The sequence below is a fragment of the Heliconius melpomene genome, chromosome 5 (assembly GCF_056956725.1).
Source record: "Heliconius melpomene rosina isolate 202511_hmr_F chromosome 5, ASM5695672v1, whole genome shotgun sequence".
NCBI lineage: Eukaryota > Metazoa > Arthropoda > Insecta > Lepidoptera > Nymphalidae > Heliconius > Heliconius melpomene.
The window spans coordinates 7,929,615-7,957,106 of NC_140393.1; the positions used below are offsets into that span (position 1 = coordinate 7,929,615).

The window sequence follows — 27,492 nt, forward strand, 5'->3', positions numbered from 1 at the left end:
TAGATTAACTCTGCTTAACCTAGTATACGAAAAAAAACTAGAAACTTTATTTCTTACTGTCTTTTTATAAACTTCCCTCTGTGTCCTAGAGGAAACCTAGGAACTTATTAACACTTCCATTTCCCATTTTCCACTGACTTCCAGAGGCATTACGTGTTGAGCGGCACAACTTAACGCCGCGCTTTGCCTCGTTACCAGAGCGAACAAATGAAAATATTAGTACAGTAATGTACATACCAAAAATGTAATATATCAGAGAGTCCATTTAATTAAGAGACATTGACGCATACATATTGCAGATTTCTAATCTATTTCACGTAGTAGGTAGTTATTATGCGAAACAGTCACGCCGTTTTTCAATAACATATTTCATTATCACTCCAACCTCGCCTAACACCAATATCTGATTTGACACTATCAATCATCGGTGATAAGAATGCTTTTTATTCTAATGGACTAGTAGGCTGGTTATCTAAAGAGCTTATACAGCTAAAAAATATTTTTTTCCATACTTAAGTGTAGTAATGAAAATGCTAGAACAAAATAATGCTGGACGACGATGTTGATATACCAAAGTTTCTTACTAACTGGACGACGGATTATTTTGATAATGTAAGTATTTTTTCGGAATTATTACTTAAATACAATAATTCTCGTCAATTGTTTTTGTTTATTTGTAGTGACAAATCTTGTTTTTATATTTTTACGCCTAAATCCACTCTCTCTACTAAAAAAAATAGTGTTGGAACGCTCTGTATTCTTTCCGTTCTATTAGATTTTTATTCTATTTTTGATTTTCAATTTAATTAAAGAAATCATGAAAGTTCTCGATTTAATATGATTGCTTAAACAATTATAGAATAATATTATTATTAAATTACTATTGTATACTAATGATGTAATAATAAAATGTCCATATGTAAAATTTCTATTCTTGACATAAAAATAAAACATTTTTACAGCTAGATACATCTGAATATCCGTTTCCAAACAGACTATGGCACGTGAAGCCATTACAGGAGATTGCTTTGAAAACATCAGCGATGCTCGTCGTTGGTGTTCTGGGCATCTTCCTCAATGCTGTCATCCTCATCATTTTGATAAGAAACAAATGGTTGTGGACACCGAGTAATTTTCTGATCGGCAATCTTGCTCTGATTGATCTAGTGACACTAATTTTTTGTCCTTGGTTCATGCTTGTCAGGGAATTTTATCAGAATTATGTTTTGAGAAACTTTGGATGCAGATTTGAAGGATTTTTGCAAGGTAGGTACATATTTATGCATAAAATTAATAGATTTTAATTAAATTTTGCTTAAATTTTGATTTATTTATTGTTGTTTTTCTTGGGTGGTTGATTTATGTGTGAAACTATTGCTTATATTGAGGGTTGTTTGTAGAAATTTGGTCCTCACTTAGAATTAATATATTTAAAATAGAAAGAGGCTCGCCGTTCAGCACAAATGGTTCTAAAAAGGACGAAAGATAAAGAAATATTTCTTACATTAGATTTTTGCGTCTTACTAATACTATTTAAATTATTATTTGTTTCGTGTTTCAGCGTGTTGTCTTCTCGCTAGCGTGATAGCAGTGATGCTTGTATCATATGACAGATTGGCATCAGCAGCTTTGACACAAGAGGCAAAGGTCACCAAGAATGCTGCTCCTAAACTGATTATCGCCACTTGGGTCGTTGCTATCGGATTGTCTCTGCCTTGGAGTATAAAAAGAGAGTACATGGTATTGCTAAAATTATTTTATCACACAAAGAATAGAGTGTGGGTAACAAAAGAGTTCATACAAAAACTAAAAAGAAATATTTTTAGTTTCCATTGATTGTGATTTGTTTCAGGAGCGTCAGTGGTTAGACCACCTGGAAATGTTCTGTGCTGAAGACCTGGAAATAATCAGCATATATTGGCATTTTATTATTCTGCTACTGGTGTGGATCCCGTTGGGCGTTATGATTATAACTGTTAGTTAATTTAATATTAATAATAAATGGGCAAAAAGCTATTTCAATATTTTACTTTTTGATAATTACAAATTCTTTTGCAGTATAAGAATAGTATTAAAACATTCCTTTTAACGTTTTTCATTCGATTTCGATACATATCTTTGGATTATTACATCGGGGCAACAGACTAAATATAAATATATCTATTTTAGGGATCTAATTTTTCACACAATTGCTTATACAAACAAATACTTTTCAAATACATCTAATGTTTTCCCAGGTGGGAGAGTGTTTTTTATATACAATTTTGCATATATTTTCAGTATGGCACAATAATGTGGAGGATAGAATGGACTGCCCGCGAGCTGTCCTCCAGAGGTGGAGGCCAGACTATAAACAAAGCAAGAGGCAAGGCCATGAGGATTACTGCTTGTATACTTCTAGCTGCTGTATTTTGCAGAATACCGTATACTGTATTGGTGTACTGGCGAAGCAATTTGAAGAAGGAAATTAATGCGGTAAATTATTTATTAAATATTATCAGTAGACATTCCATGGATTCACTATACGAATGTATGGATGTGGCAGTGGCAGAGGCAGAGTAAGGGGCAGAGAAGTGCCTGTGACTTGTAATATAAGTTGAGCTTTTAAATAGGCATTAATACTTAACCAAATTGGAAATGACTCTACTAGTGTCGCTGTCAACATTCTAGAAATGACAGAGGTTGAGGATGACACCAATCTTATACTGTCTCTCTTTCTTTTCTCGATTTTAATTGAAATGGAATCATCAAGAATAAATATATCATTCCGAAAACAATAATAAAATATGTATCTAAGTCTTAAAGAAATAATAAATAATGCATAATTAACTACTAAAATAAACATTTTGATGAGGATTAGTAGGCATTGCAAATTTAGTTATAGAAATTAAGACGTGTGTGTTTCTATAAATGACAGTATTCTGGCACAGTTTGGAATTTCTCATAATAATAAATTAATAATTATTATTAATAATAATTAATTAATTAATAATTAATTATTAACGTTTAATAATTATATATTTGTACATCTGTTTATTTTTATATATATTTTATATGCAGGTAGAAGGCGGCTATGAAATAATATGGTTTATAGCAAGCTACCTAATGTACGTGAATTGCGCCATCAACCCTCTCATATACGGTTTTACGAACATCAGATTTCGACGAGCTATGGACAGAACACCCGGCATCGCTTGCTTTAGATTTAGTGCGTGGTGCTGTATATGTACTACGGTAAGAGATGCTATACTAGTTTTAATCTTGTGAAATCAGGAAAATAATGATAATTTGTTAATAACCAACTTTTCTGGATGGGGATCAGTTCCAAATATTTCTTGGATTGTGCATAAAACACTTAAAAACATACAATATAGCAAGTTTAAATTAACTAGTAATTTATTACACGATTTTATTATATTCCAAATAAAAGTATAATTTGACAGGTCGTAAAAAAGAAGCACTCAATACAGCCGAATAACATAGAAAAGATATTCGTCATAGAAACCAGTCCACGGCGAAAAAGGAAGATATCAGGGATGGTGAAGAACTTCCTCCACATTAACAGACAGTCAGTGGAACTCAGTATACCCAAAGTGGATGAAGCTACCACTAAACCAACTAAAGTAACACCTCTTAAAACAGAGCCGGTATAAGAATTAGGTGTGAAAAAATTGGATATATTTATATTTTATACTAGTGTTTTCTTTTGCTTCGTTCGCGTATATAATGTATAAACTAAAAGTTAAAAAGTGACTACATTTATCTTTTCTTGTCTCAAGGTTAATTTTAAGTAAATTTCCCTGTTTTCTAACATAAAACTTGTGGTCAGCTATATCCTACTTAGGATAATCGTTCTGCAAATTGTTATCGCAGAAATGGTGACAAATGATGGAGAATTAACGTCGTTACATAACAATATAGTACCTCGTTCTCCCATAATTGTTGGAAAATAATTTGGCTTTAGAAATCACTCATTTTCATTGATTTATTCTTTAAATGTTTTTGACGTTTATGAAGTTTAAATTAAGAAGTTTGTACCAAGTTGTTTGCAAAAAGAAATTGGTCCAAAAATCTACCGCCCTAATTTGCCTCCCTACGATATGTAGGCACAGAAATAACGTTTTAATTTGTAACATTAGTTCCTGAGATTTAGCATGTTTAACTCAACAAATTCTTCTGCTTAAATGTGATACTTATGTAAGTATAAATATATTTTTTTAATATAATTATTATCTTATTGTGAAAACTCATTGTGTTATCGTTAATTATTAATAATTACAATACGAAATATAATTCTGAATTCATTTAATAATTTAAAACAATGCATTATTAATTATGTACCGTACATTAACTTATATTACCGTAAATTAATTTATCAGTTTCTTTTAATATCTTAAATACTTAAAAATGTTAAATATTTACAAATTAAAATAAAATAAAACATATATATATATAATTTTCGTTTAATTTGCCTCTTATTTTTTTGTTAATCAAAACATAACTGATAATTGATTTGCAGAAAGAATGAAAAATTCTCTAAATTGTGTGACTAACAGAAAAAACTGGATCAATTAAATTAAAATATGACAAAGTATAAGTAAATATTTTAGAATTCCGTTAAATTACCGAGTCCATGAAAGATGAAATTTAGTTTTTTCACTTATTATGAGGTCAAATCTAACATAGCTTTTAAGTCTTGAACTTTAGTTTCCAACGTTTCCTTCATATATGGCTCTATTTTCAAAATATCCGTTGCTTCTTGTAGTAGCGCCATGCTTTCCATCAGTTGTTCCTGTAAGAAAAGATACATTAAATATTTATTATATGAAGGGACCAATTGCTGAAGAGTTGAAGAAATGAAATGAGGACATAAAACGACGTATGCAATAAACAGTAATGCTGAATAGGCTTGAAAAGATGTGGGAGAACAGAAAAATTATCAAGACCACTAAAGTCCAACTGATTGGAACTCTTGTTTTACCCATCTTTCTATATGACATAGATCTTGACCAAGTCCAAGAAGGCAAAGAAATATTTATTGTTTAGAAATGTTTTATTCAGTTTTTATATCGAGTACCAACCAAAACTCAATGGACTGTATGGTTATACGATGAAGCTTTTTTTTGCTTTCTCTCCCATTACAGGGTAGGCAGAGTGCACACACTTCGTTCTCAACTTTCTGCCATGCTCGCCTTATCTGATAAGAGAAAATCTAAAATATTTCATTCCCCTGGAAGATGATTGAACCCACGATCTTATTTACAGCTAGACGTTTTCCCGTTGCGCACGTACAAACAAATATCTATTAGTAAAACTGACGGCCACGATAACCTTATAACAGATTATTAGTTAAATCTTACTAGTGTATTCATGTTACGCCGTTACAGCTATTAATAAGATCTGGAACACCGTTTTGCCCATCAACTTCTTGACTGGCATTTCGCCAAATATTTTTCCTACTGATTTAGGTATAGCAATCTTTACGTTATTGTGACAACCGGGTTCTATTAATTTTTGAACAGGAATTAGTTCGTTTTTTGTTCTACATTTTTAATCAAATTTTTCACTTTTCTACTTGGGATGGTGCATTTTAATTTGAATATATACAAAAGACGCGTCGTAAGCCTTTTTTTACTTCCACGCTGTATCTTGCATGTAGCAGGGTACGTAGAGGGAACCTAGAAACCTAGTTTAAGACTTCGCTACCTTTAAGATACTTTAGTTTCCGCCGAATTTTGGCAGCATTGCGTGTTTATTAGACTCACAACTCACATTTACAGTCGCATACTTGTGCCTCTGTGCCTCTGTTTGTCCCTCTGCTCTTCGTCTAGTCGTAAGATTTAAAATGGAAAATCTCAGGGATTTCAAATGCCAGAGTTCAGTGGATTTGTCTGTGTCTTGTCTGTCAGTCACTCAGTAACGAGAGAGTTTCATATACCTACTCATATAGAATGGCTTTAAGAAAATAGTTATTTTTATTTCCTCTATAAACACTAGTATTTTAGTAGAAGTTAGAAGATAATAATATAAGTATTGAAGGATTGATCTATTCTCAGCCAAATTAAATTATAATAGGTAGTGACAACACGTATATAAAAATATAAAATTAACACGAAGAGGTACTTTAAAGACCTTTAAATTCATTTTATACACTTACGCGATATAAAAAAAACTAAATTATTTAAGTTTTCGTAACTTTTTGTATTCATAAAATTAGGAAATTCCAATAATAACTCGACGTATACAATAACGTAATTAAAATATTCTGAAATTCTGTCTACGGAGGCAAACAGCCAACTGTTACTTACAAATGCCAATAAAAATAAATTAAGAAAGCAATAAAATGCTTAACCGCTAGTAAAAGAATGTGTGACGTACGTTTTTAGCATCGAATGATAATAGGCAAAATTCACCTATCATATGTAACGAAAATAAATGTAATTAATTTTAGCAACCAACCTGAGCACCCTCTTTTGTCAATTTGTCGTCTTCAAAATCCCTTTTAGTTTGCATCATCATAGCAGCTTGAAGTTCCAAAAGAATAGTACCACGGAACCTTGTCCACCCAGGGTCTAGATTCTCAGCCACTTCTAGTAACTCGTTACACAAATCTACTTTTCTTTTCAGTAAGTAATCTGACAGTTCTGTAATTTATTTTATTTCTGATGTTGTAATATATAGATTTGTACCTTATGTAATAGAATATTTGAAAATTACAATAAATTTAAGGTATATGATAATAAAAAAATACCTGTCAACGTATATCCTTTGTAGTTTCCATAAATCTGCAACAGTGCTAACTTAGCTTGTACTACCAAATGGTTAGTGGAATGCAACGTTGAACTATATTTGCTGATGAATTCCTCGAAACCTTTCGGTCCACCTTTATCCAGTGCCCCTAGCTCTTGTTTCAAAGCATTATTGCCCCACACCATTTGTCTACTTTGTATATAGTAACCACATTTTTGGCATTGCCATGATGCACTTTCTTCTAACGGGTTGGTGGAGACTAGTATAGCATCTTTGGGTGAATTAGGATCTGTGCTATTACATACTGAACAGAATATATTACCCAAATATGTTCCAAATTCTGTTGGATCTGAACACCTTGAGCACTGACATTCAAAACATTTGTTTGCCTTCAAAAGCCTCCTCCTGTCTAAAGTTCCCAGTAACGTTTGTGTGTATGTTGCAAAAATCAATTCACCTTTTAAAATTGGTACTGTTGCAATAAGAGCCAACTTGTTTTCGTCGTTTAAGTAAATATGACGAGTATTAGGCTTGCAATTATGATTCATCATTGAAGCTGTCAGGTAAATAGCACGTAACCTTTTCGAACCATCTGCAGATCTTACATCAAAGGAGTTTGTATCAAATATTGAAGCTACTTTCAAAATAGTTTCCTCATCAAACGGCAGTCCAAGTACTTGAGTAACAAAAGTAACAAGATTCGTCTTTAGTACTTGATATAAAGGTGTGTTTACTCTGTCTTTTAGATGTGACTCTAAGCTCATTATACTTTCGTAAGCTTTAGGATTACTTGTCTTCATCAACAATACCCTCAACGGAGCGATAACGCAATATGCTGCCTCTACCTTCCCTGGGTGTTCATATTTTATGTCACATTTGTAATTACGTTTCGTCATTATTTTGCATTCATCCTTATGCACTTCAGCCTTTTCACAATCAGCACCACACATAGGCCAATGACACGATTCGCACTTGTAGAAATCCAATTTGTCATCTTTTTGTATTGGCCCAAGTTTCTTGCCGCATGATAAACAGTGTGCAGGACTGGAGATTCTTGGACCACTGACAGCTGGATTTTCTTTTAAGATCACCTCCCCTTGTTGAATATCCCTGGTTGCTACCATATGTCGTCCAAGAGTTTCTGTGTACTGAATTTTGAAAGCACAACATTTTAATTTGTGCCCTTCTTTCCAACCCTTTTTTTGATGAGCTCTGGAGCAGTAATACACAAGCTTACAGCCTCCACATGTTTGGTTGGCTGGCTGCTGGCAGACATCGCATACCGGTATTTCGCGCCTATCCATTGTTTTATTGTAACAAATGAAATAGAAAGATTTTAGGGCGAGCGCGCGCGCATCTCGTCTCGTTCCCAACACAATACTCGTTAAATATAGATACGGTTAATTATCACTGCTGACTAAAAACTTGTATTCGTGCCAACAAAATGAAGTATTACAAAACTACTGTTCCTTGATAAGAACAATTGTCTTCTAGACAACGCATACCTTTCGTCTGCCGATGAACCAGGCCTTGTGAACTATTAGTTGTATTGTTAAAAATATATATGTAGTTTAATTAACTTTATAAAGTGCCCAAATACTGCGTAAATGAATGAAATAGGTACCTTTTCTAATAAATTGTAAAATTAGACAGGTTAATCAATATTTACATTTTTTTTAATGATTTTGTTGAATATAGGTAGCCATTGTGAAAAAAATATGTACAAAACAATAAAAAAATGTTTTGAGTAATATTTTTTTTCTTAAGAAATATTTTATTTAATAAACTCATAAACTCATTTCATTGAATAAATATTCTTTTCACGTCGTAAATAAAAAAGTCAAAAGAAAGTCTATTTTCATGAAAAAAACATTATATCGTAATTACGCAACCTGCCCAGTTCGCCCGCCCACTAGTTGTAAGCTCTCCTGCGCGCGCGCAGTGCGTGTTTATAAAAGTGTATTTTATTGAAGAATTGAGTTTTGAATTTGGAATAAATATTAGAAAAAAAAGGTTAGTTAAAGATTTTTTACAATAATAACGCGTAAAAATGTGAAAATGAGTGTATTAACACTTTGTTTATCCTCATATATGAGGGGTACTGTATTCCGTATGCTAGGGAGCTAAAAAAGTATATTTTAAATTAAATCTAATAAATATATTTATGTACTTACATTGTTTTACATATTATTGAAAATTAAATTGGTACTCGTATGTAATTCCTTAGCTTGTTGCCTAATTAGTATTAATAAATAATTATTAGATATTGACTAGTATCTAATTTCCATTATTATAATAACATTCCCTCGTCACCACATCAAACTAAATTGAAGTTAAATTACAGAGGAAATTTGAAATTATAATTGTTCTGAATTTGATGATAAATTTGAAATATGTATGAATCATCTATATAATTGAAATAGGCTGTAGAGGTGCGTTGGCACGACATGTGACGATTTGTCTGCTGTAGTTATGTAGGATACGGTGAAAAAATTGCATGACAGGTTCAAAATATTTGAATAAGTACACACTAGAAGAGATGAGGAGAAAGTTAGTGTTAAAACATTAGTTTTCGAAATTTTGCGCACTTTTAACGATGTGGAATCGCTTGGGGAATTTCATTTACCCTGATTGGTGTATTTATTGCGTATATAGTAAAATAACAATTATCTCATCAAAATATCTAAATAAGCTTATTATATATTTTTTCAGATAATGGAACAAAATAATGGTGATCTTGATACTTATGAGGTAATATTTTTTTTACTGACATCTCTTATTAGATCCCTAAATTTTTATGATGCGAGTTGGTTCTTGGCTTGAGCTTTCCTTCTTTTTATGAGATGCGATTAAGTTAAACTAGATGTCGCTATTGCACACGTAATATTAGAATTTAAAATATTAAAATTTTACCCCTTTTTAAGAAAATTGTGCCAACGGAGGAATATTTAATTTGGCATAGTTATTATTTATGAATGCAAGTGAGAAAAAGCAGAATGCAAATATTTTTTAAAGTAATGCATAAAAGATACATTAAATTAATAAAATAAGTATAACACACACATTTGAATAAAAAATAGAATAAATAATTATTGTGAAATTCCCCCAAACGGGAATCGTACCCACAATCTCGCGCTTACTATCAGACGCTAAGCCATTGCTTCACGGCGGTCGAGGGTTATTTTTAGTATGAAAATTAAATGAATTTAATTACAAAAAAAATTCTGCACCTAAATAAATATTTATAATACCTTTAATTTCTCAGTATATACCGATAATCCACTCTTTCCTTCAACAGGTCCGTCAATCTGAGGAGCTGGGAAGATACCTGGTAGCTGCACGTGACTTGTCACCTGGAGATGTAATCTTGACAGAACTGCCTCTGGTCTTCGGACCGAAGGCCATGCCTGATCCAGAAGCGTCAATGCCATGTGTTGGTTGCTATAAGCCGGTGTTTACTGATATAGGGGAAAGGTGTTCAAAGTTGGTATATTGGATATTGTTTATTATACTCGTATTTGCGCGGCTTTGAATTTTGCTACTCTTCTCGCAAAGATTTGAATTTCGGAGTGTCTTGACACTAGGTTCACTCTACCTACTCTGATATAGTATGCGTTAGGTTAGTTATACAAAAATTATAATATAATTTAACAAGTAAGAAATATTAAATTTTTACAAACTGTATAAATTATACACGCATAATTGTATTTTTTTCAATTTTGCAAGTTTTTAAATAGTAATATTTTATTGGCTTTTTGGTTGGGTGACGGTTCCCAATACCGCAATCTTACCAGAGCGGAGAAAGGAAAGTATTTAATACCCGGCGTTTGACAACGTTTGATGAGTTTATTAAAATTAGAAATATATATTTTTTATAGCCATTTTTAGGGTTCCGTACCTTAAAAAAGGAACCCTTGTAGGGTCACATAATTGCATACGACCTACAATCGATTCGAATGAAATTTGTAGTCTACTCGAATGGCGAGTCCAACTCACAAGAATGGATTTTTTTATTTAAAAATCTTAACGTTCCGAAAAAAATTAACGTGCTTCTATAACAAATAAACAGTTTTGATGTTTTCTTTATAGATGTGGCTGGCCTGTGTGTTCAGGCAATTGTCCAGGACTAAAGGATCCAAGACATCATGGACTGGAGTGTGAAATTTTAAGTGTCCGTCCAGAATGTGTGCTCGATGATATGGCTGAATATTACAGGTAATTAAAGGTTTTTTCTCAGCTTCTAATAAGACCCTCATATCTCTTAACGTTGTTGTAATATAGTTGATACATAACTGATGGGTCACAGTGGTGGGTTCGAATCCCACTAAGGTATGCCGAGAGAGAGCTAATAAGCTATAAGACTAAATTATCGTATATAATGGTATCTCGCTAAATACAGACGATAAGTAAAATTAAATAATTTTAATGTTTTTCAAAAATTTGCTTAATTTGTAACCCACAAAAAAAAACTTAAACTCGGATATTTTTACAGAATTTTTAGATTTATGTATACACAATTTTATTATGTTTAATTTATTCAAAATTTCATGCCAAATAACTGTCATCTTTTACTTGTAATTTCAAAGACCTTGAGTATAACAACCGTTGCTAACCTCTGCAGCCTTGCTAGTTTTAGTTACTTACTTAGTGAATTTAGTTTAGAAACTGTCAAATGATTTATGACCACCAAATGATTTAGAATTTGATTATAATAACTTATTCTTCTTTCTATAACATTATCATGGATATCAGTCATGGATATAAATATAATATAAAAGATGTCTTTAAATATTACAATAATAGAGCCTAATAATTTCAATAAGTATAATTAATAAGGCCGTGATGGTACAATGGCAAGGCTTCTGATTGTAAGCACGAGAGTTGAAAATATAATTAACCTGCTATGCGGGAATATGCGTGAAAATATAGAAAATAATGAGTTTTATTGAAAAAAATATGGGCAATGAGAATTTCTGGATTGAAAATGTTTACGGAAATCTATAAAATACATATGATGTTAGCAAAATGAGCAACTTAGAATTTATCTTAGAAAAAAATATTTTAGAAATTTTAGTTTCGCTTAGAAAGTAAGCCTAAGAATATTTTTTTATATATTTTTCTTTTACGCAATCTCTATTTATGTAAACAAAAAACAAAAAGCAATTTATAACATAGAAATTGATGTAATATTTCAGACACGACGCCTTGTTACCTCTACGATGTTTGCTGCTACAAAATGTTGAAGTGGAAAAATGGAGAAAATTGACAGAAATGCAATCACACATGGAATGTCGCGGTCCAGGGACTGAAGCGTACGAGTATGTATATTTTTTTAGCTTTAGGATCAATTCTGCATATAGAATTTTTAATGACATGGTATTTTGACTGGCAGAACTTTTGTTTTGAAATTTTTACAAAACTTAAAGAATTATTAGAATTTTTGAGTACTGTTAGATTAATAATAGTAAGATCTGATATGTTTTAGATCCTCAATATACAAAATACCTACAGAACATATTTATATCAACAAAAACAATTTTGTCATAAAATATTTTTTAATTTGCAGCGAGGCCAACGAATTCATCGTCGAATACCTTATGGACAATTTCATCAATAAGCTAGAAAGTGATATTAGAAATAAATATTTTAAAAATGCATCTCCAGAGCTATTACATACTATATGTGGTATAATTGACACAAATTCTTTAGAAATAAGATTACCAGAAGGCTCCGAATTAAATGCATTATACGCTAAGACATGTTTAATGGAACATAGTTGCATACCAAATACTAAACATATATTCAATTTGTCTTCGAAAGATGTAAAAGATCTCTATAAAATAAAAATTAAAGTAGTAGTTCCAGTAACAAAAGGAAATCATTTAGCTACCATGTACAGCCATGCGCTATGGGGAACACAAGCTAGAAGACAACATTTGAAAGATACAAAATATTTTTCGTGTAAATGTCCTAGATGTAGCGATCCAACTGAGTTAGGAACTTATTTAAGTGCTATGAAATGCTTTGGTGATGGCCAAGGTCCCTGTGATGGCGTCCATTTGCCAGAAGATCCTTTAGATGATGAAACTGATTGGGCTTGCAGCAAATGTCCAATAAAAGTTAATAATTCACAAATCAGTATGCTCATTTCTCAAATGGGTGAAGAAGTGGAAAATGTACAAATGATGGGTGGTTCTGTTAATATGTTAGAAAATGTTTTAACTCGACTATCGACTTTCTTACACCCAAATCACTACCATTTATATTCCATAAAGCATTCTCTTATACAATTATATGGAAGACACCCTAGCTATACTTCTGAAGAAATATTAGATAAGAAAATTAATATGTGCAAAGATTTAACAATTATTACTAAGACTTTAGATCCAGGTAACGCACGACTTAGTTTATATAGTGCTGTGCTGCATCACGAGCTTCATTCAGCTTTAGTACTAAAAACGAGAAAGGCTAAAAACGATGGCTCTATAAGAACCATTGATGAAATAAAACCTTTATTGGAAGAAGCAAATGTTTGTTTACAAGCAGCACTATTATCATTAAAAGATGATGTAGAAGAAACTGCTGGGAAAAGATTGTTAGAAGTAATAGAAGAGAGTAAAAGAGATTTTCAGAAGTATTGTAAAGAAAAGAATTTTAATATTTAAATAATTTTATTAACATAATAAATTAAATATTAACACTATTATCACAGTTATTAAATAATTTGGTAACTTCAGTTTAAATGACTAAACACTATTATTAATAAATAATCACATAAACAATCACATTATAAGTAAAAATATTAAAATAAACTTTTACATATCACATATTACAGAAATATTTATTATTTCGAATTAGAATTTAGAGTACAAGCTCCTCACCTACTTCTAAAGTACCAACTCAAACCTGACCTAGCATTATCATTATTAACGCTATCCGTGATCCATTCTGTGTATTTAGACACCCTGGTGTATATGCCTGGCATCTTAGCTCTGGCGCAGCCGCTACCTGTTGATACCACTCCCACCACCATTGCGTGGCCCTTGTCGCCGTTTATCATTAGAGGACCGCCGCTGTCAGCCTGAAATGGATGAAGTGCTTAAGAGTGCGTAAAATTAAGAAAAAAAATGTTGTAAATTTATAACTGTCAATTTCTTTTGCCATTGTTAATATTTCAAATTGATCATAAATTTTTAGTTCAATCTTTAATTTCAAATAAAAATATTTCATACAAAATAATAAAAGCCTGTTTTTGTTAATGAACATCAATTCTAATGACCAGTAAATGGCAACAAATTACAGCGAAAATTTGCGTCTTCAATTTAGAAATTATGCTAAAGTAAATTTAATTTATATTTATTTAATTTAAATTTATATAAATTGTATTAAGTTTTGTATGGTATCTAAATTGATACAGAAATTTTGAATACAAAAGGGGGACCATTTTGATTAATCGAATAATATTTTTTTAGCTTCACGCCGTATTACGTATATAACGGGTCAGGTAGAGAAAACCTGGTGACATGACATCCTTATATTCCGTCCAATTTACGAAACACTGAGTTGAGTGGCAGAACTCATCGCCATGCTTTGTCTTATCCCCCTGGTAGAGCGAGAATATGAAAATGGTTTATTCCGAATTGAAAAATGATTTAATTGAATCTACAACTACTACTAATTAACAGAGATTGCTTACAATCTCGAAGATAGAGTGGCTCGTAGGTAACTATATGACTAAATATTAGGCTTCCTCTTCCTAATCTCCTGTACAAGAGATACAGGGACTAGCAAAATAAAAAAAAAAAACAAACTTACCCAACAAGAGTCTCGGCCTCCCAGTTCATGTCCAGCACACATTTGAGTGGCTATAATCCTCACCTTGCTGCCTTTCGATTCGTACCAACTGTTACATTCACCATTCTCTACTACAATTACTTCAGTCTTTTGTAAGATATTTGGTCTTATTCCTGTAAGAAAAGCATTTTAGATTCATATACTATTATTCGTTGTCTAAGTATACTATGAAATTCTCAAAATATTTATATTCTAAGACAAAGCGCGGCGTTGAGTTCCGCTTAACACACAGTTCTTCGAAAATTTGGCGTAAATTGGAGAATTACAGGAATGGAGTGTCTTAACACTAAGTTCCCTCTGCATACCCGTTAATTGCTAATAATACAATAAGCTTGTCATGTCAATTTTTTTAAATATTTTTTCATACAGGTAAATAATTGATAAATTGAAGTGATAAATTACTATGACTTTCTTTTTTGTATTATAGTCAAATATTTTCTTTTCTCCAACAGCAAATAAATTAAATATTTCTATATAAAATTAAATGTTACCGTTTTTTTTCATGAAATAATCTTTAAAATATAAATTTTCCAAATTGTAATTAGTCTACAGATTAACATTTAATATTCAGCTAAAAGAATTCAAATATCAACAGTTCGGGTCAAAACGTCGAGGACCACAAAAGAGTTACCATTAATTACACGTTGCCAGGCCAGCGTTAAATTTCCGTTCTAATAAGCCACATTCATTTAGCAAAAATCCTTTTGATGTGAAATATATTTTTCATGTATGATTTACTAATATTAGTAATATTATAGTTTAGGGTGTAATAAGGGGAATGGTGTTCTTAATAAAGGCAGAGAGAATGTAGCTGTTGTGGACCTTAGCGGGTTCAAATAGTATTCAGGGTACTGATTACCTACAATCTACCAACATACCTATAGCCCTATCTTCATCAGTGAAGCCCCAGCCAGCTACAGTCGCCATTTTTCCACTAAAATCGGAAGCTTCCGGCTGTGGAAGACACGCGGGCCTTAGTTCGTTGGTCCATTGAATTTGACGCGCTGTCTTTAATAGTGCTACGTCGTTAGTTTTCTTTTTGCATCTACAAAATGTTATAATGTATTGAAGTTATTTATATATAGTTTTATAGATTCACACTGTATTTTTGCTGTAGCAGGGTGGGCAGAGGAACCTGGGAACCTAGTGTTAAAATTACATTGTTCCTCTCTTATACGAGAAAAACAGCAATTTTTACATCAATTTATGGTATTTATGAGCAAGAAAATGAAATATTCCTTCTTATCAAGACAATTAGTTTACTTTCCATACAAATGAAACTTTCTCATTAAATTATCAAAACAAATTTGTATAGTCCCCACATATAATTTTACTAGAGTTGTCTCAGTACACGACAGCAACTCTAAAACAATAGAGGTATGATGTAATGAAATGAAAGACTATGTAAATGTATCTTGGGCTTTTATAAATTATACAAAAGCAAGGAAAATTCTAATTTATTCCCTTGAAAATGTAGACGTAGTATCATTTTGTTCTTAAATTATGAAAACACGAGTTCACTATAATTTGTGTGTTCTATATTGATATTGACTTTTTTTTAAATTAGATTTTTATTATATTGTATTTTTTTATATGGGAGGCAGGGTAGCTAGGGGGAAACAGGGAACCTAGAATTAAGACATTATGTTCCTAAAATGTCTCAAACAACTATGAGTATTTGTGTATTGTCAAAAGGATCCACAATTTCGAGAATTGATTTGTATTCTCCACTATATAAAACAAAAAAAAGGTCAATTTAGTATTTTTTTATACTTAATACTTACCTATATTCTGGATGTGGTATTATTTTAGATAGCTTTTCACTATCGTCACTTGATGATATATCAGTATATCCAACAACTACAGTCAACTGTTTCGATTTGTAGAATTCATCGAAAACACTAAAAAGAGAAGAGAATAATTAAGAATAAATATTTATTTTATAGTAAAATCTAATTGCTAAAAAAATACATGGTAAATATTTCATTTCCTCGTATGGGGATCGAATTCACTACTATTCCCTTTATACCGGTCGCATGCTTGTGCGTCTGAGCCATAATGGTTTTCGCTATAGTATAACTATTATTGATATTCAACAATACGTCAAAAGGAAATACTCGTGAAAGGCATTTTTACAAAGGAACCCAAATAGAAAGGATAACCAGATAGAAAAAGTAATTAACTTCCATCCGTATATTTAAAAATAATTATTTTTTACTTCTTTCCCTTTCCTCATGAATATATCTACAATAATATAACAATACTGTAATTATCTAAAGCATGCTACCTTACCTACAAACGCAATGTCCAGCTGTCAACAACCATCTATCATGTATGACGGTAGCGCCACACTGGTGGGTGCCCTGTCTCCAGATGCTGGCTGCCCACGGGAACTCGGCGGGGAGGCTGTCAGTGCCGCCCACTATTCGACCCTTACGTGACATCACTTTGCCACATTCTACGTTTGCCACTGTAATTAAAAGAAAAATTAAATAATAACATCTAAGATTTCAGCTAATTTTCACATATTAAGTGAACAAAAGTTCAGAATAGGTAACTCATTCTCGAAGTGGGAATCAAACCCACAACCGGTGTGGAAAAACCCTACTTCGTAGAAATCTAACATTATATATTAGAGACCAGTCGTGGTGCTTTTTCCAGAACAACAAAGGCAGAGGAAACTCAATGTTAATACACTCTATCACATTGTTCATACCGTGTAGTGACACAACTCTACGTCGCGTCTACATCTCATATGAGAAAGAACGTAAATATAATTTAAAATAATCATATCACCTGTGGGTTTCAAACCCATACCACCGCTTTGACAGTCAAACATAGGTAATCACTGCGCCACAACGGCCAGCTGTAATCTCGTTAAATTTATATAGGTACTTTTTAATAATTTATATTTTTAATATAAATAAACAAAATTAATATACTAATAGCCTATGGTGAAGTTTTTATAGTTAATAAATTATATGCTAAGACCTATTTAATGTTTCTACGATCCGCGAAAGCTTTAAATAAAGTTTGTATATATAAAATTATATCTCAGTACGTTTATAAAGGTTGATGACCATAAATGTGTCGGATTCAATTCTCGTCTGATGTTATTTATATTGTATTTTTAGAGAATCTAATATTATTATACACCTTTTTTCTCGTATCGTTCAGAATTCGAAATATCGTTTTTTTTGCGTCACTAAACGCCGTATATTGTCAAAGCGACGAAATGAAGGTAATGTGATTCTGGCTACCTTTAAGTGGTCTAATTGGATGAATCCCAAGTTAATTTTGTAATTCTCTATCCATCGTTTATTTTTATTTTATACTTACAATTTACAAAGGATAATCCAAAATCCACAAAACTTAATAAAACGAAAACGATCACAGCTAACTCCATTTTGAATATAACTCTAAAATAACTATCAATTATCTATATTAAACAACACTTAACACTAATATGACAATAATTTTAGTATTTATGAATAAAATTAATTAAAATAAAATAAAATTAATTTTATTTTAAAGGAGTGCACTCATGTCAAAGTGCGTGCACTCACTATATGTTGAGATTCCATACAGTTAATATTTAAAGGATCTATGATTTGTTTGAACGAAACTCCTTCGTACGCTCGAAGGCCTGGCCCCTATAACTTAGTGAAGTAGTGATGCACAAATTTAATGTAAGTATCGATAAAATATTGTTAATAATTATCGACTTTTGTTATTAATTTAAATGTTTGTTTGTTATCGCGCGTATCTCAGGAACTACTGCTAAAAAAAAAATTATGGAAAAATTATAGCTATACTCGATAGTCCATATATTAATGAAGGCTATAGCCTAATGGCTGTATGTAGAAGCGTAATATATTATATTAGCTATTGTGAACTAGAAAGTTTAATAAAAAAATTATACAGTTATCGGACACATACAAGGGTAGGCATTGTGAAGCTGGAAACATGGTGATAAGACACTCCGTTCCCTATAAGGTACTTCCGTTTTCCACTTTTTGCCAAATTCTATTGGAAATAAAAATCCTAAATATTTTATTTTCTTGTGAGTAGAAATCGAACCCGCTATTGCGTTTATCGTTTCACGCATGTGCCCTGTGCCGCAGCTAGCCTTGTTAACTTAATATAACAAAATGTATGTAAATCTATCTAATAATCGACAACGTACCTCCCTACGTACAATTCATTGTCAGGTTCGAAGCAACCTCGGCTGATAAGCGTAGATAACTAGCGCGGAACTGCCTGTCATTACACAAATGAGTGAGCATTATCGAAATATTTATATGTGATGGAAACTTTACTTTTGTATGGTGACTATAGTTTTTTTGTATACAAGATTCGTAGTGATTTATCACTAGATTTTCTATATTTTCTCTTTTATCTCGCTCTCTCTCTCTTTTACTCCGTTTTTTGAGGTATTGTGAATAACAATAATTAATTTGTTTTTCACTTTACATATTACTCTCTCATTTATTAAAAAAACAATCTACAAGCAATTTATTGTATTGGTATAATTGTAAATATATATATTAACTATAATTGATATATTATAATAAATGAATGAATGAATGATATATTTAAATTAAGTAAGTTTGCGAATATAAAATTAAACAAGAAAAATGTCTAAGTACATATTTATTGTAACTGTCCGTCGGTTTGTACAATTTTTTTATATAATGTTTGCAACCTTTACGGTTGTTATTATTGATTATTACATCTTTTTGCCCTAAATTTTTCTTGAGCAATTGTAATTCTCGAGTCCTTTAGTGTGTTATTATACGTCGTTATCCTACACTAATTACTTTTTGATTCACATATGGATTTTGAAACAATATAATAACTTTAAACATGCAATATTTCTTGATTAGGCCGTCATGGCGCAACGGCACAGCCTCTTACTGTGAATGCGGTTCTGAACAAAATTCGCTCTCTGGGGAATTTTATATCTACACATATTTTTATCATCCTTATAAAACAGTTTTTTCTAGTTTTAGGTGTAGCTTACAGCAAATGAGAAGGAAACAAATTATGGTGTAATATTATTCATTTCTTCGAGTGGGAATCGAACCCACAATCTGTCGCATTCGTGCCGGTGCACTACGACGTCCTTGAAACATACATTTTAATATAAAACTAAAATATATCAAGAAAATTACAAAAAACCATGGTCACCCTGAAAATGACGACGCGTACATTAGTCGGCCAAGTGCACCGCTAAGTGGGGCGACGCATCTTGACCTACATACGGTTACTGACTTACTGCACAGATTTCTTTATCAATCACTAAATTTGAAGGTTCCTTATAAGTGGTACACGTGGTTACATGGTACTGGTAGATGATTCATAATATTTATCAATGGAACCCTGGAGACCGTCTTATCGCAGTAGGGCAGTGCAAACGCGAAGGTTGTAGATTCGATTCCCGGTCGTGAGAATAAAAATAGTGAGAATAAAAAATATTTAATTTTTATTTTTTCAACTACCAAGTTAAGTTCCGCGACTCAATTAACAATATTTCGAAAATTCAACAGCGAGTCTGGAACAGAGTGCAAAAATACACAAAATAAGAACCCATTACCATCTCAATATTTAACATGAATATTTACCTCAGATTCTAAAAAGAAAACCACCTTCATAAAATAAAACATATATTATCGGTAACATCGTCCAATGGCACGGAAGTTTAAGCGGAAAGGCTTGTGCACGGTTATGATAACCGTGGAGGTCGAGGCGACCTCATAAACGATTTGGTGAAACAGCTGGTTAGATGTAATTTTACTTAGTCATTACGTGGCGTTAAACGCTGCTAGATAGCATGGAGTAAATTTTCAAGTTGCAAATTATAATTGTTTGTCTTTAATTGCTAAGTAAATCAAAATGAATGTAAGTTAAGTGATCGTATTATTTGAGGTGTACCAAAACATATTTACAAATGTATAAAAAAAAAATTAATATATTGTTATTTTTTTTAATATCAAGATATTATATAATAAATGATATTATTTCGATACTCAATTAATTATGTATTTACTTAAATCTTATAAATTATAAAATTCTTCTATTACTATGCAACTGACACATAACGCATAGTCGAAACTAATAGAAAGTTGAAATTTGCTAGGGATTTTCATTATCAAAACAAATTAAATAATGAAAGTGGGAAACGGAAATATTTTCAAGGACAACGGAGTATCTTAAAATTAGGTTCAAGGTTCCCTCTACCTACCATACTTGCGGGATATCTTACCTTTACGTACGCAGCGCTTCGCCTCCACTTTCCTAATGCGAACGGCTAAGGAGTGGAACTCCCTGCCTGCTGAACTGTTCCCCGTCAAGTATAACCTGGCCTTCTTTAAAGAACGAGTGAATAGGCACTATCTAGGCAAGCATGCTCCACCTTCGTTCGCATCGTCACTTACCACCAGGTGAGATAGCGGACAAATGCTTGCCTATCTACAAGAAAAAAAATAAAAAAAATCTTAAAAAATCTCTATCTGTGTCCAAAAACTTTAACTATCAACCTTGATTAAGAGAAAAATTGTCTCTCATACTTCACAAAATACGGAAATGTAGGCGGAAAGGCTTTTAAATGGTGGTGATAAGCGGAGGTCGCGGCCTCTCTCGTCTGGACAGACCCGCATGTAAGTGAACTGAAAAATGCATCTAATTAAAATTGGTGACATTACATAATTTCTCTTGTAATGTTTTTTATTTTACTATAAAAGGCTGTAAATGATGGTAGTGGGTTCGCTTCCCGATTGAGGAGGAAGGAATATTTTCATTTCCTCGGTCTGGTAAGAAAACAAAGTACGGCCTTGGGATCCAGTATAGTAAATTGGGTGGTCTCCTCTGCTATCTGCTCTCTCCTCCTTGTTGAATGTGAACATAAATAAATTTTAAAAAATCTTATGCTTTGATTTCCTTAAGGAAGTTTCCGGTGGCCACTGATATAAAATAATAAGGATGTACGTATGTATATATTTGTTTTATTTACTCACGACATGTAAATAGTCTATTGATAACCTTACATAACATCAAAGGCCGTTTGCGTCTTGCATACAATAGTGAAGTACTAGTATTATAAATAGATGCTACTACTAGGAATACCTATATTGAGGCCAGACGTGGCGAAGGGGCACAAACGCTGTAAACGCGAGAGGTGGTGGGTTCGATTCCCATTCGAGGAACTGAAATATTTAATATTTTCATTTCTTCGCTCTGGGGTCAAGGCAAAGCACGGCGTTGAGTTCCACCACTCCAACACGCAACGTCTCCAGGCATCGACGGAAAGTGGGGAGCGGAGTTTCTCAACACTCCTCCTGCCTACCTTGCTCCTTGCGAGATACAGCGTGAAGCTGAAAGAATAAAAGAAAGACATAAATAATATAGCGGGCGAAGCCGCGAGCGTGTCACCAGTATATAAATATAATCAATCACCAATAATATCTATCCTTACATAACGCAAAGGCTGGACGCGGATCGCATGCCAATAGCTGCGTGTTACCGTGTCACTGCTAAGGACGGGCAACTGGTACAATGTTGCATCGTGACCAATCGAAGGTTCCCAATGATTTTAATATGTACCTTCCTTGTAGGTTAGGTTAAACACGTGATGGTGGTGTTAAATTTTCTATTTTTATTTTATGATCTATTTGGATAGACCGACCCTGGGGTATGGCTTCGATTATTGTTCTATTTTAATTTACATATATTTCATTAAAAAAACCAGCTTCACGCTGTATCCCACACAGCAGTTCCCCACTTTCTGCCGAATTCTGGAGCCATTGCGTGTTGAGTGGCAGAACTCAACGCCGCGCTTTTGCCTCGACTCCAGAGCGAAGAAATGGAATATATAAATTTAAATATATATTTAATCTCACCAAGTGGGGATTAAACCCACAACAAGTCGAGTTTTCAGTCACTTTTTGTGCCCCTGCACCGCGACTGGCCATATATTTTGTCTACTATTCATAATTTTGTAAATCTATAGAAATTTTATATACGAGGCTTGTTCGCCTGAAACGTAATGATTATATAATATATAGATTCGAATCCCATTCGGGGCAACGAATTGGCTTATTCTTCTCGTTATGTTGAGACATATCGGCGAGTTCTGGCACTCAACACACAATGCCTCCATGGCAACTGTTATGCGAAATAAAGAGTAAAGCTAAAAAAATAATTATCTCACAATAGAAAATATATCACATTACAGAAATATAACTCCTGCATACCTAACAATGAAATCATTTAATTAAACAATAACAAAAAAAAATTAAAAAGGCAGACAAATTAAACCACATTATACTTAAATAATAATTATTACTACAATAAAAAGCTGAACTGCTGAAGACAACCAAAAAAATGATAATCCACTTACACGTGTACCGACCGTTTACATACATAAATATGTATGGAAACGTATATGTATGTATGGTCGGTCCGAATCAAAGAACTCACTGCAAAAGAAACATAAAGAAACATTTTCACAATGTCATAAGCTTAAGCATTGCAACGATTGACGTTCGTTTTTGCTATCGCCATTGACGACAGGTCGACTCTTATATTTGAAATTTAAAAATATTTTATGTAAATACAGATTTCGGCAGTTACCTAAACAGGATAAAGATCCATCAATGTTTCTTATTACCAAGTTAAAATCGATATCGCGAATCGATTCAGTATCTTATTTCCAATCGGAAAGTGTCAAAATGAATCGGCAACGTTCAGAATGTAAGAAAATAAAACTTGGTATTTAAAGTTATTCGATGAACTCATGTCAAATGCGCTCTTTTAAAATCGACTTCTGTACAAAAAATTATGTTGGCAGGTGAATCCTGTATTTTTATTAGGGGCATTTTAAAGTAGTGACGTCACGAGCGGAATAGATTCAATTTTTTTAAAACCGCATGTCTAACGTGACATGTACATTTTTTTTGTTGTTTTTTTTTAATGCGAAGGCCAATGTTTTCGTGTGGACGGTGTTTTTTTGTTTTTTCAATATTCTTTGTTATTTCTGTATAATTTTTTTTGAAACGGTGGAATAATTTTAGCAATTTAAGTTCTAATATTATTTAATAAATAGTTCAACTACATTCTGAAAGATCTTTACATTTAAAAATATTTTGTTCTAGCTAGGTGGTTCGTTCAGGCTTGGTGCGATATAGAGTTTCTAAAATATTCCAAAAATTGAAAAATAAGGTTAAAGGTATATAATTAAATATATTTATTTTGGAATACAACTAGTTTTAGTTATAACCATCCTTACTTTAAGACAACATTAGTGTCAAATTTAAAAAAATATATTTAACATTAATTATTAACAATATTCCACAATTAAATTTATTTTCAGTTTTTCTAATAATATTGGGTACATTGTGTGAATTAATCTTTACAGTATACAATATAGTCTAAATTATAATACACTGTTTTACATTTATCGATGCGATTGATGTCATAGAACTAAGCAAGTATTACCATATTAGATCTACAGTTTGTTTTGACATACCGTTAAAAGGAAGCTCGTGTTCCCGCCAAAACTGTTCCACTTTTAAATTTACAAATAGGTACATGTATGGAAATAAACTGCCATAATAATATGTCATTTTTAATCTATGATTTTTATTATCTTTTGTTCTTGTTAAATGACATGGTTTTAATATTATTTTAATTTGATTTTTAAATAATTAACTAATTTTTTATAAATTATTTATGAATTTATTCAGAAAATAGTTTATTTTTAGTATTGAAAAAAAAATAGGTCGTGTCAATAAATATATTTACTGTTTTAAATTTCAAATTTGGTAATTATTATTTAACTATGAGGAGAGAAACACGTGGAATATATAATACTTGTTTGTTTTGAACTACCGTTACTAGGTAGGCAACTGAGCGGAAATGGGAATCGCGTCAATTTCGATTTGAATGAAATCAACGGTATGAGAAAAATAATCGCGTTATTTCCATATATTATGTTTTTGTGAAGTGAAGACATGTGTAAAACGAATAATTTGTATAGCTTTTTATTTATTTATATTTTACAATGTTTTGGAATAGTACGATTTTCACTATGAAATAATTATATTTTTATAATTGTATTTTTTTTCAGTTATCAACCGAAAAAAATATTTTACAAACAATGCCTCTAGAACTCCACGGAAAGTGGGAAACGGAAGTGTCTTAATGGGCAATGGAATTTCTTAACATAAGATTCCCAGGTTCCCTCAGCCTACCTGCTTCAAGCTGAATACAGCTATAGCTTGTCTTGATAATAGGACTATTCAAAATAATCGAACGAACCAGTAGTTCATGAGATTACTGCATTCAAATAAATATACCTGTTCATTTTTTATGGCTTTTCACACTGTATCTCGCATATAACGGGGTAGGGTACATGGGTACCTAGTGTTAAAATATTCCGTTTTAATTAAGACACTTCCATTCCCCACATTCCGTCGAATTCTAGAGACAATGCGTCTTGAGTGGTGAAACTCATCGTGCTTTGTCTCGACACCATAGCGCAAATATAAAAAAAAAATTGAAATAATAAACGAATTCACTACATTATATAATATTATTTTTATTGCTCTAATATATTTGTCTATAGCAAATAAATCCATCATTTTAATATTTTTTACCTTTGATTACTTTTTAATTACATGTTGCGTCAACGTCATCAACACTAAACTAATATATCGGACACATTTAAATATAAATGCTTGGAATGAAAACATACGTAGAGTACTTACGGTATAAAGATTTATTCATAATGATAAAAATAAAAAAAATATATAATTAATAATCACATGAAAAAATATCTCGGAAAGTGGAGAATAGAGTGTCTTATTTGTGTTATATTTTTTTAGTAAATGCAACTGGGTAATGTATCTTTATCCATTGTTAACTAGGAACTATATCTTTTTACCATTTTTAAAATGTTTGCATAAAGAGGTATGACTGATTGTGGGTTCGATCCCCACTCGAGGAAATGAAATATTTATTAAAATTTATATTTTCATATATTCGTTCTGGTGTCGAAGGCAACGCGGCGTTGATTTCCGCCATTCAACACGCAATGCCTCCAAAATTCGATGAAGAGTGGGGAACGGAGTGTGTTTAACACTAGGTTCCCTCTACCCTGTTATGTGCTGGATACAGCGTGAAGCTAATTTATTTATTAATTTTAACTATTTATTGAGGCAGTGGTAGCGAAAGAGCATATGCGTGTAACCGTAAACGGAACGGTGGTCAGGGGTTCATTCGAGGGAATGAAATATTTAACATTCTCATTTCTTCACTAACAACAACACAAAAGGCGGCGTTGAACTCTTCACACAACATGCAATGTCTCGAGAATTCAACAAAAAGTGAGGAATGAGGCTTAACATTAGATTCCTAGGTTCCCTTTGCCTATCCTGCTTTGCGCGGGATACAGCGTGTACCTAAAAAATATTTCATCTTTTGAATTCATAATGATTAGATTTTTAATATAACGCAAGGCGCACAGAAATATTCGATATTGTCGTGTAACAAACTATTAATATACCAATTATTGAATGCAGAATCTTAAACAGGATAAATAGAGTGGTTTAAATTTATATGGAGGCATGATTAATATAATAAAGGAATTATATGAAAATTACAGGTACCTACAGTGTTTAGGAACCTGTCCACTGATTTCTTTTTGCAAGCTTATTTTTAGGGTACCCTTGTAAGATAACGTGGTTGTTCGTCTTTTTATCTGTATATTTATTCATCTCAAATTCAAATTCATGCTAAATATCCATGTCTCCAGTCATTTGGAGCACAGAAAACAATTAAACTTCTATGTTAACGCAATCCAAGATAGAACCGTTTCTGTGTACAGAAGGAAAAATTTTATACAGGAAGTATTGTTAATTTTTCAGGTATTGACCTGAAAAGTTAAGAATATTTCCTTCTTTGAACTAGAATTTTAAAACTTTGCAAGAAATGAGCAAGTTCTCATTCATCGTCCAAATAAAGGTGAAGATCCGAAAATTGGTAAGTAATATCACAAAAAATAACTGATACAAATATATATATTTTTAAAAAAAATAATGAATACACTTGCAAACCTAAGTATACTTAATTTTGCTCCCCATTGACCTACAATCATGAAATCGGTAAGGAACCCTCGGAGGCAGATTCTTACCCACACTTAATCATTATTTTTCTTATTTTGAATAATGATTATGGAAATTTAATATGCCGATTACAGCATGGACACCGTTGAGACTGATGCCGCCAAGTACACGTTAGTTACCAACTCAAATCATTTAACAATTTGATATTCTTCAATGACAGTGTCGACATTAACAATTCTTATATATACAGGATTAAATTAAGAAATAATGGAAAATTATTTTTAGAATTATGTTATCGCGCCACCTAAATTCAACAATACGTTATTATTTCTCTGCCACTAAAGAATATTTTAAATATTAAAAAAATACAATAAAAATAAATGAGTCTACGGTTTAGCAACGGAACCTAACACTGGACAAAATGAAGGGAATTTGAACCAGTGATCGTTTCGTATACTAAAAGATTAACTAAAGATTTGGTATATAACCGATAAAGTAGTTATATTCAATTTCAAATATTAGAACAAGCTCGCGAACTCAAAAGCATAATACTGAACAATCCGCAATAGCTCATAAAATTTAATGACATTCCTTCCATCGATTTTCAACATTGAGAAATGCAATTTTTGTGATCCCTTCGATCGCTGCTTTATGTTTAAGCTGGTGTTTCACTGCAACAAGATATTATATAAAGTTTATTAGAATTCTGTTTTTTTTTTTATTTTGTTTTTAAATATTTGACATTTTTGTGGTACGTTGGTTATTC

The 27,492-nt window shown here is 32.1% G+C and overlaps 4 protein-coding genes across 7 annotated transcripts in view; 2 read left to right on the forward strand and 2 right to left on the reverse strand.

Annotated features, from left to right (window-relative positions):
* The first annotated feature begins 364 nt into the window (after nucleotides 1-364).
* LOC146539163 (ultraviolet-sensitive opsin) lies at nucleotides 365-3,896 on the forward strand. The gene is made up of 7 exons (XM_085185563.1): nucleotides 365-612; nucleotides 963-1,266; nucleotides 1,562-1,740; nucleotides 1,853-1,975; nucleotides 2,281-2,475; nucleotides 3,061-3,234; nucleotides 3,444-3,896. Exons 1-7 carry the CDS (start codon nucleotides 547-549, stop codon nucleotides 3,651-3,653), a joined length of 1,251 nt encoding a protein of 416 aa, XP_085041689.1. The 5' UTR covers nucleotides 365-546; the 3' UTR covers nucleotides 3,654-3,896.
* A 661-nt stretch (nucleotides 3,897-4,557) lies between these two features.
* On the reverse strand, nucleotides 4,558-8,184 carry SmydA-2 (SET and MYND domain containing, arthropod-specific, member 2). Its single transcript, XM_085185425.1, has 3 exons — nucleotides 6,752-8,184; nucleotides 6,460-6,644; nucleotides 4,558-4,792 (listed from the first exon to the last, which is right to left on the reverse strand). The coding sequence occupies exons 1-3, from the start codon at nucleotides 8,052-8,054 to the stop codon at nucleotides 4,664-4,666; spliced, it is 1,617 nt and encodes a 538-aa protein (XP_085041551.1). The 5' UTR covers nucleotides 8,055-8,184; the 3' UTR covers nucleotides 4,558-4,663.
* A 490-nt stretch (nucleotides 8,185-8,674) lies between these two features.
* Nucleotides 8,675-13,416, forward strand: SmydA-5 (SET and MYND domain containing, arthropod-specific, member 5). Its single transcript, XM_085185426.1, has 6 exons — nucleotides 8,675-8,763; nucleotides 9,463-9,501; nucleotides 10,049-10,233; nucleotides 10,840-10,965; nucleotides 11,946-12,068; nucleotides 12,317-13,416. The coding sequence occupies exons 2-6, from the start codon at nucleotides 9,466-9,468 to the stop codon at nucleotides 13,413-13,415; spliced, it is 1,569 nt and encodes a 522-aa protein (XP_085041552.1). The 5' UTR covers nucleotides 8,675-8,763; nucleotides 9,463-9,465; the 3' UTR covers nucleotide 13,416.
* A 211-nt stretch (nucleotides 13,417-13,627) lies between these two features.
* Nucleotides 13,628-27,492, reverse strand: part of LOC146539166 (trypsin-1-like) — a 50,584-nt gene continuing 36,719 nt past the window's right edge. For 2 of the 4 annotated variants that reach the window (XM_085185428.1, XM_085185429.1), the window contains exons 3-7: nucleotides 16,897-17,074; nucleotides 16,389-16,505; nucleotides 15,483-15,649; nucleotides 14,566-14,717; nucleotides 13,628-13,831 (exon numbers count right to left, since the gene is read on the reverse strand). In XM_085185428.1, the coding sequence (XP_085041554.1) occupies nucleotides 13,628-13,831; nucleotides 14,566-14,717; nucleotides 15,483-15,649; nucleotides 16,389-16,505; nucleotides 16,897-17,074 (818 nt within the window). Of the gene's footprint in view, nucleotides 13,832-14,565; nucleotides 14,718-15,482; nucleotides 15,650-16,388; nucleotides 16,506-16,896; nucleotides 17,075-17,943; nucleotides 18,117-18,790; nucleotides 18,931-27,492 lie in introns of those variants that run through there. The other 2 variants (XM_085185430.1, XM_085185427.1) reach the window with 2 other exon arrangements.

Bases quoted from the DNA above. Each gene is read 5' to 3' on its own strand.
- SmydA-5 (XM_085185426.1), top strand. From the start codon at position 9,466: ATGGAACAAAATAATGGTGATCTTGATACTTATGAG. The intron at 9,502-10,048 runs GTAATATTTTTT...TTCCTTCAACAG, and splicing joins GTGATCTTGATACTTATGAG to GTCCGTCAATCTGAGGAGCT. The intron at 10,234-10,839 runs GTTGGTATATTG...TTTTCTTTATAG, and splicing joins ATAGGGGAAAGGTGTTCAAA to ATGTGGCTGGCCTGTGTGTT.
- LOC146539163 (XM_085185563.1), top strand. From the start codon at position 547: ATGCTGGACGACGATGTTGATATACCAAAGTTTCTTACTAACTGGACG. The intron at 1,741-1,852 runs GTATTGCTAAAA...GATTTGTTTCAG, and splicing joins GTATAAAAAGAGAGTACATG to GAGCGTCAGTGGTTAGACCA. The intron at 1,976-2,280 runs GTTAGTTAATTT...ATATATTTTCAG, and splicing joins TGGGCGTTATGATTATAACT to TATGGCACAATAATGTGGAG.
- SmydA-2 (XM_085185425.1), bottom strand. From the start codon at position 8,054: ATGGATAGGCGCGAAATACCGGTATGCGATGTCTGCCAGCAGCCAGCC. The intron at 6,645-6,751 runs GTATTTTTTTAT...AATAAATTACAG, and splicing joins CAAAGGATATACGTTGACAG to AACTGTCAGATTACTTACTG. The intron at 4,793-6,459 runs GTTGGTTGCTAA...CTTTTCTTACAG, and splicing joins TGACAAAAGAGGGTGCTCAG to GAACAACTGATGGAAAGCAT.